General features: G+C 34.3%; 2 protein-coding genes across 2 annotated transcripts; both read left to right on the plus strand.

The window, feature by feature from the left end:
• Window positions 1-4,243: 4,243 nt before the first annotated feature.
• LOC123685288 lies at window positions 4,244-5,631 on the plus strand. Its single transcript, XM_045624944.1, has 2 exons — window positions 4,244-4,940; window positions 5,096-5,631. Exons 1-2 carry the CDS (start codon window positions 4,244-4,246, stop codon window positions 5,629-5,631), a joined length of 1,233 nt encoding a protein of 410 aa, XP_045480900.1.
• A 214-nt stretch (window positions 5,632-5,845) lies between these two features.
• Window positions 5,846-6,609, plus strand: LOC123685289. The gene is made up of 2 exons (XM_045624945.1): window positions 5,846-6,020; window positions 6,089-6,609. The coding sequence occupies exons 1-2, from the start codon at window positions 5,846-5,848 to the stop codon at window positions 6,607-6,609; spliced, it is 696 nt and encodes a 231-aa protein (XP_045480901.1).
• The last annotated feature ends 3,056 nt before the right edge of the window (window positions 6,610-9,665 follow it).

Here is a 9,665-nt window from a genome sequence, read left to right on the forward strand (position 1 = left end):
AGGTCTTCTAATGTATATATGTTCTTCCCAATTACTAATTTATTACCCCTGATATATGCTTCTTGTCCTTCTTGTCTTGCATTTTTGAGGAATTTATTCAATGTTTTTATTTCCTCCCGTTGCTGCAAAGTTAGGTCATTTGCTATGGATACACCGGTATTTTTCAACTTTTTCGTGTTTTTAAAAATGAGCTTCTTCTTTAAATGTGAAATCAGTTCAATTTTTATGGGACAATTTTTCGTTTTTCCTAGAGGATAAAGGTCACCTATATCAGATTCCACCAACCCAACTTCCAACAGTCGAGTGAGTTCCTCACAAACAAGTGCTGTAGTTACTTCTTCACTCCTCTTCTTCAATCCAAATATAATTAAGTTGTTTTCATTCTGTTGGCGTTTGGAAAGTTCTAATTGTTCTTTTAGTTCCAGATTTTCCCGTTCCAGACAGTTCAGTCTGCCCTTGAATTTCCAAAATCAGCCTAGTTTCGGAGGCACTTATACTGTTTTTCAGTTCTTTTTTACTGTTTATTATCTCATCCAGTATCTGCCTTGTTGAAATTTCCTTTGTCGCCACTTCAGACATATCACTGTGTATTTTCCGTAACTGTGTGGAACCCTTCATCAATTTATCGTCTCACAGCTGTAGGTCGCGATGAGGATTTGCGATAAATTTATGTTTTTTTTTCTTGAATGAATTGACCGGTAATTATTTACGTTTTATCCTTTCTTGATGTTTTTTTCAAACTTCTCGATCTATTTAGGAACAACTCTTATTCCTTTCTTATGTACTTTATGTTTTCGTCACACTGCTTAGAGTTTTAACTTTGATTTTTTTACTGATTTGAGACGATCTCTGTAGGAGCACCAATAAACGTATTATCTCTGCGACGTTTATACATTGAATGTATATGTTATGCGCAAAATTACAGTATTTTGGTTCCCAACCAGAGTCGGTGGAACTGATGTATTCATACTTGACCGGTAGAATTCAATATATATCGATGGGCGATACTGCGTGCTATTGGTGTTTTTGCTGGGATTCCTCAAGGGTCCGTACTAGGCCCTTTGATTTTTATAATTTATACATCTGATATAATAACAAGTTCCAAACATTGCACTGCTCAGGCATATGCAGACGACACACAGTTATTTTATCGATTTTCTGGGGGTACATATGAAGAAGCTTCACGTAGAGTCAATGAGGATTTGAGTCATCTAGAAAAATTATCACGCGAACACAATTTAATACTCAATTCCGATATACCAAAAAATATGTGCTTCGCCAATCAAAGAACAAGAGAATTTTTGACCATGAATATGAATAAAGTCATCGACACCCAAAAGCTTTCTTTCACAGATCTATTAGATTGCTATTAGATACAGATATCTGCTTCAAGGAACACGTTGAAAATTTGCTTATCAAAGCTTACTTTCACCTAAAGTTGATTTATCACAGCCGCCATCTCTTGGATGCTTGAGCTAAAAAAACTTTGTGCGAGTCCCTTGTCCTGTCACAATTCACATACTGTGATTTCATTTATGGTCCTTGCCTCATCAAACTGGACTAGAAGAGAATACAGAAGGTTCAAAAATCCTGTTTTCGTTCAATTCACGGTGTGATAAAGTATGAACCTATTTCCCACAGGATTAAGGAGGACAAGTGTCTTAATATGAAATCTAGGAGGCTATAGGTATCACTTAGGTTTCTTCACTCATGGAATTGTCGCTAATCCCAGTAGTTTCTTAGACATAGTACTGTACACTTCAGAGCCACGAGATATAATGATGAACTTATATTACCGCAATACCACAACAACAAGAATACCGCCCGCCATCGGAGCCACCATGGAAAGTTCGCCTGGAAAGTAGAATAGTCAATATGAGGAAGAAAATAGGTGTTATGTATACTTACCTTAGTTCAGCTAATCCGTCGAATAAAACCATGAAGGCAGTCAGGAAATTAGTTAGAACCGTGACACGGTTCCAAATTTCAGTCATTCAGATTCAAATGACACATTAATCGATTTTACAAAAAAAAAAAAATACAATACTTGATAAAACTCAAATGACAACAATGTAAAATCGACCTTCTTTAAGTCCAGTACGACTGAGCGGAAAAATATGTTGCACCAAAATTGAAGGTGGACGGAGCAAATAACATAAACAAGGGATATCTAAAAACACAATATTACAGAGCTTGGTAGACCCTGTAATATTTTTGTAACAATAAAAAGAAAATTTGCGGCATTTTGCCGCTGGCAGGTTAAGTGAACACAATGAACTAACAACAAATTGAAGCTCAATTAAAGACTAACCTGACTTGTTCCAGATCCTGTTAAATGGCTCGTGGATAATTGTTGGCTATCAACCTTCTTCTCGTCTCTAATTTGCCAAGTGCTCTTTTTTGAATTATGCTTGAATCCGTGTGAGGTCTGCATCACATTTCCATTCCATTCCATTTGATGCACTAAATGGCGTTCATCTGAAATTTTAGTAGGCCAAATCTGACCAGTAGATCCGTAAATTTTATTTTCCTGATTAATTTAGAACAACAGATTTGTTTGGATTGATATATTGAATTCAGATATGCAACAATTTGAGAATGTAGATCAAACATAATGTTTCGATTAAGTATAAAAATATTTAGGCAGTATACAGGCTATTCAGGAAATACAAATGAAAATGACAGATTCCTCGGATCATTTTTTCAAAAAAAAAAAAAAAACAAACATGGGCCTGCGAGCGTTTTCTCTCTTCGAGATACAGACGGTTGAAGATTGATTTTTCTCAAGTTTTTTCCTCATAGCACTTCTTTTTTTTCACAAGATATTCAACTTTATCTTGACAAAGATATTCCAATTTCAAGTTTTCATCATGTGATAGGTATGCTAATTTTGACTGCAAATCTACTGGGTGATATTTTTTCTGGAACAGTGCCCGCTTGGTCCAGTACTACACATTTTGATTTCTTGTATTAGGTGAACAACTTTGCTTTCGCCGTTTTGCAATAGATGGCTGTAGCGCTAAGTGGTAGCCGAATTAAATTGATTGTTAACTACTTGTTAATCTCGACTAACAATTTATAATTTGAAATATAAAGGTTATCGGGTATGTAGTCAAACTTGAACAATTTTAACTTTTTATTGCTTCAGCCAAGCTTTCGGACAATAACTTGTCCTTCTTCAGGGCTACTGAAAATTACATAAAGTTGTAAAAAACACACAGAAATGAATACAGCAGAATTTATATCAATGTGAGTCTTAAATGTTAAAAATATTTCAATGTCCATATATAATATGTAACATGCAAGGAAATAACTATATTTTTCTGAATCTTAATAATAGAATTAAACAACGAGTCAAATCTTAAAAGACATATGAACGAATAATGTCAAAGGTTAAAAATATAGAAAAAACACAAAGACAAGAGACACAGAGAGGAATGACAACAGAGGACGAGTGACGTCACAAAATGAGGAATTATAAGGCGTTTTATAGTGAGGGAATCATCTGTAATGCAAAATCATCTAATTTGACTCATATTAATCAATTAATCAATCTCTCGGGGGAACCTGTCCCCTAGAGGGCGCGTCCCCAAGGTGGCGGATAGGGGAAAGCCCTAACCGGTTAAACCGGCGGGTAAGTGGGAAATAAAATACCACTCACGGACCAACAGGTGGGGTAGATGGAACTCCTCAGCTGTAGAGAAAGCAATCCATCTAAGAGAAGGTACTCTAAAAATAAACCCTGGTCCTCCAGGTTGGGGGTTGAGGCATCGGGTTGACCCCCCTTTTACTCGGAAAACAAACTATTGTTAAAAAGCCTACACAAGGACAAGCCGGACGGATTAAATCACAACGACATAAGCTACGGAAATGGATTCGAAATTTGGGAACATGGAATGTACAAGGACTATCAACAAAACTGAATGTGGTTATGTTTGAGGTGAAGAATTTAGGTATGGATTTGGTTGTTCTGACCGAAACGAAGAAGAAGGGCGTAGGATCGGAAAATTTAGGATCAAATGACCTTTTCTATAGTGGTGTCCCTAAGAAGAAAAGAGCCCAACAAGGACTAGCGGTGCTTATTAAAAAGAAGCTGAGAAAATGAATTACCTCTTGGGAAGCCATTAGCGAGCGATTGATCTAGATGAACATCACACTTAATAATCAAAAGATCACACTTATAGCAGTATATGCCTAAAATGAAGATGCCCCAGTACAGATAAAAGAAGATTTTTTCGAACAAATGAACTATGAGATTTCCAAAGTTGCAAATACGAGGCACATAATTATACTCGGTGATCTCAACAGTCGAACAGGAAGAAGACATAATGATGATATAGTCGGCCCTTATGGGGGAGACGTCACGAATGATAACGGGACCAGACTGATCACTCTCTGCGACCAAAATAAGCTTAAAATTACCAACGGGTTCTTTCAGCATAAGGACATACATAAATATACACGGAAACAAAAAACAAGAAACCTAAGATCAATAATAGACTATGCAATCATAAGACAAAAATCCAGCTTAGATATTCAAGACGTGAAAGTGTATAGAAGTGCCACCTGTGGAAGCGACCATCATCTGTTCAGAGTTGGAATTAGAAGACAACATGGAAAAAAACATCAGGTTGAAAGTATAAGAACGGCAGAAGAAAAAAGATATTATCTGATGAGTTTGGAACAGGAGAGTGCGAAGAAACTTTATAAACAGAGACTTGATGAGAAGCTGGGACATGCCCACCACAATAACCCCGAAGACCTATATCATCACATCAAAGAAAACATTCATGCCGCAGCAAAAGAAGCTCTAGGTTTTGTGGAAAATAATGCTAAACCAACTCCTTACTGGTGGGATGAAGAAATAGAGGACGAAATAAAAATAAAGAGGAAAAAATATCGACAGTACTTGAACACGAAAAGGCAGAGAGATTGGACAAGTCAGCAAGCAAGAGTTAGAAAAAAGAAAACAAATAAGAAAAACGAATCCTGATAACAAAAATGCCTAAGAATAGATAGCTACATAGGAGGAAAGATCTAATAACACCAATTACATTAGAAAATTGGGATTCATATTTCAACGAACTCCTAACAGAAAAGCGAGCTGAATTTGAAATCGAAGATTCATCCCAGTATGTGCGAGTCCAAGCCTCCCCCATTAGAATATCAAGAAAAGAAGTGAAGGATATATGTCTCTCGTTAAGAAACGGTAGATCACCAAGACCAGGTGGTATCCCAGCAGAACTCATAAAAAACGGCACAGAAAAACTGTACGAAGAACTCAAGACCTTATTTCAATATTGTATTAGTGGACAAGATATCCCAAAAGAATTCGGAACTTCCTTCATTTCTACAATCTACAAATCAGGAAATAAAAACGACTGTAATATATATAGGGGAATAGCGGTCATGAGCACGATTAGTAGAATATATGGAAGGATACTGAAAAATAGAATTGAAAGAGAATACAGTGATTTAGAAGCCGAAGAACAGGCAGGTTTCAGAGCCGGAAGATCCATTACAGATCACCTCTTCTGTTTAACTCAGATCATAGAAAAGAAAGTAGCAGTAAACCAAGAGCTACACATTTTATATGTAGACTTGAAAAAAGCCTACGATAGCATCCCCTAAAAATTGCTATGGAAAGCATTACATGAAACAAACATCAATTCTAATATCATATTAGCCGTTAAAAAATTATATCAGTGCTCTTATTCTAATGTAAAAATAAAAGGATCACTTCTAAAGGCTTCCTAACAATTAAAGGCCTCAAACAAGGATGCTGCCTTTCACCCACCCTTTTCAAAATATATTTAGAGCAAGCGTTAAAAATCTGGAAACAAAAATGGGTATTCCTGAAGCAAAAAACAACTTGTTTACACTCCGCTTTGCTGACGACCAGATAGTCATAGCGCAAGATAATGATGACTTGGAGTATATGGCTCGCATATTAATCGAAGAATATAAGAAATGGGGTTTGGAAGTCAACATAGAGAAAACAAGATACATGAACATCGGAGGTACCCGGCAAGATCTTATATTAAATAATGGACAACAGATCAAATACTCGACAATTATAAGTATTTAGGTTTAGAAATCTCAGATGATGGTAGATTAGACCAAGCTATCAAGAAGAGGAATTCACTAGGAAGAAGAGCTATCACGCGACTGAACAGCATAATATGGGACCAACACATATCAAAGTCGAACAAGCACAGGATATACAATACAACAATAAAAAGTATTGTAACATATGGAAGTGAGGTATGGCAACTGAAAGCGTCAGCAGAAAAAACCCTCGAAGCAACAGAAATGGATTTCTGGAGGCGTGCAGCAGGAAGATCAAAGTTGGAGAGATTCACAAACAATAGAATAAGGGAAATTATGGGGGTTACTCATACAATAACACAAGACATTAAGATCAATCAGCTCAGATGGTATGGACATGTGCGAAGAATGGAGGACCAACGCCTGCCGAAGCAAATCCTTGATTGGACACCTCAAGGAAGAAGAAAAAAAAGACGCCCTAGAAAGAGCTGGAGAGAAGGATTTAATAGAGAGATAAGGGAGAGAGAATTAGATGAGGATCTGTGGATGGATAGGGGATAGGGAAGCTTGATGAGTTGGCATCGGAAGACGTCAGAGGACGTTCTGACACCGATATATATATATATATATATATATATATATATATATATATATATATATATCTATATATATATATATATATATATATATATATATATATATATATATTGTTATGGATCGTATATTCAAGCTGAGATTATGTTGTTGTTGATTTGATTTAAATTGATTCGATCCAATAACTAAATTTGATACTATATTTTTTTAATTTTGCGCCGACTCTATATCTCAGTGGGGTTCAATTCAAATTCAATAATATTTTTTTTTTTAATTTAATTAATATTTTCGAAATTCACTAACTATAAAAAAATTCTTATCTAATAACTAAATTTATATCAATCTAATCTTATATTTACGTATTTAAATCTTCATCAACCTCATCAGTGTTCTATGTTATGGTATGGTATCGTCTTCTATGCTCCTAACCTCGAATACAGATTATAACCTTAATTTGTATTAATTCAAGTTGCATTGTTTTGAATCCATTTTCCATTTAATATTGCTCCACTGCTTCAACTTGCTTGAATCCAGGGAAATTTCTTCTTGAAATTGATTAAGTATTTTTCCACTTCTTCTCACAATGATTTTCAGGTACATATTTAACAATTTTAATATCTTGCAATTTTCCGTAAATAAATTCTTTCGTTTATCAATTATTTCAGGTATATTTCTTGAGTCAGGTGATGTGCTCTCAACAATGGTTTTTTACTGACTGACTAGCTGTCATTCGGCTGGGCTTTATATAGGTTTTCAATTCTTTCTTGAAATCAAGATTGCCTTGGATGTCACAAAATTTTCCAAATATGATGCTTTCGCAATTTTCTCTTTTGAGGTAAGTTTTCCTTCTTCAATCTTGATCTAGTTAATTTCTTCATTTTTTTCCCCATCTTTTGGTACCACATATGTTGCATTCGGTCAATTCGAAGTTACAAAATTTTCAAATATTCTATATACAATTTGGAAATTTTTCTAATATTCACTTTCTTTGGCCTAATATTCAAAGATTTCTATCTATAACTCCTAAAATCTACTACATATTTTTAAATTATACTATAATCTAATGAAATATATACATTTTTGTATGTTTGAGACATTAATTACTTTGGAATCCCTGATTTATCATTCGATATCCTATCCCTATCCATTTTTTACAATTTTATTAGGAATTTCAGCTAATATCACATTTTTGAGATTGCATCTAGATGTAATTCACTAGATCACAAGCTATTTCATGAAATTTAACATAGCAAATATAAAATAAATGATTATTTTTTATCATTTTGAATGAAAATTGAATATTCAGTCTTTTGACTCTTTTAACATTATTTACATGATATATAAATGGTTCCTGATACTTGAGTTGAATATCTTTTGTTGATTTTATCAAATTGAACTTGAATTTTATTAATATTTTCATTTTGTTTCAGATCCTGAGATGTTTTGAATGAATATTGATATAGAACTTTAAAAATATTGGATTTATGCTACTTTTATAATGTGCAAGTGAATGGAATAAATGAATGAAGTTACTCTACTTTCTTTAAAGTTATTGGATCATATCAAGTTAAATTTTATTATCTATTTGATGAATTTGCTATAGTTTCCGAAAGATAGAGTCTGGTAATGTATTCTCATTGATTTTATAAGATGATAATACCATTCCATAACAATATATATATATATATATATATATATATATGTCTGGTGTAGGAATACGAGATCCGTATACAACCAAGTTATCAACGCTACGAGATCATGAGATCCGATGGCCGGATCTCGTAACGTATTTCGTTCATTTTCGGTATCCTAAGGTAGTATATATCATTCTGGCGAAGTTTGAGATGGAGCTCATAGCGGTCACTAATTACATGCAAATTGTACAAATGAAGTTCGAGAGAATTGGCGCTGTCATCGAAAATGTATATCGTGGTAGAGGTGTCATACGAACTTTGAGAGATCCGTAAAATGCAACACTGTGTGGATCTCGGAAAGTCGAAATTTTTTATCACTTTGAAGAATTAAATACATACCTATTATGCATGTCGGGTTGATTCACGTACGTGAATGTTTCCGAGAAGGGTTTGAAGAGACACAGGTATATTTCGCTCCTTGGGATTCGAATTCTCGACGACGCTTGATAGTCTTACTAGCGCAGTTTGAGCTGTTTTTCCGATAAGTGTATTTGAAATGAGTTTCTACCAGAAGGTTTTCATTGGGAATTTCTAACTTCTGAATGTACATGTTCACATACATCATAAAAGTGAAATTCACCGAAATTAATAAAGAGAAGTTCATATCTAGAAACCGAAAACTAACACTTTTTGAAAGATATGTATTGAAGTGCTCCATCTTTATAAGAAGAAATATCACTTTTTTTCAGAATTAATAATATAAATGAAATCCTTCAAAACGTACCATTCTTTTCCATAAAAAAGAAAAATATTGAGTGTTCATACATCTGCATAAAATTGTGGTAGACTTTGCGCAAAAAAAAATTATTGGTAGAGCTCAAATTGAAGAGATTTAATGTTGAATTGATTTTATGAAATAAAACACACTCGATTCGCCGAAAGTTTACGACTCTTTGAAAACCTGTAGGTGTGAGTCAATAGATGTTTGTCTTGGATTTTGTTATTGTTAATTTATAATTGTAAGAATGGATATCATCATTACGGATGGCATGCCAATTTGTTTGAGACCAAAAATGAAATCGGTGATTTTTTTTTTAAGGAAAAGTTGTGTTACATTTTCTCAAGAAATATTTTCCATGAAAATTGAAATGTTACATTAGCCTACTGAAGAGGATTATGTTTTCAACAACGAACGGAAGTACCTACTGAAAATAAATGTAGGGAGAACGTAAAATATCATAACTTGGACAGGTACTAAACGATTTCGAATAACACACGGCAGATTGTAGATATCGTTAAAAAGCTTCAATATAATCTAAGTATATATAAAACCGCTTGCACATATACGTCAAACTTTAAACGTAAAATCACAGCCCAAACGGGACCATC

The sequence above is a fragment of the Harmonia axyridis genome, chromosome 7 (genome assembly GCF_914767665.1).
Source record: "Harmonia axyridis chromosome 7, icHarAxyr1.1, whole genome shotgun sequence".
Classification (NCBI taxonomy): Eukaryota; Metazoa; Arthropoda; class Insecta; order Coleoptera; family Coccinellidae; genus Harmonia; species Harmonia axyridis.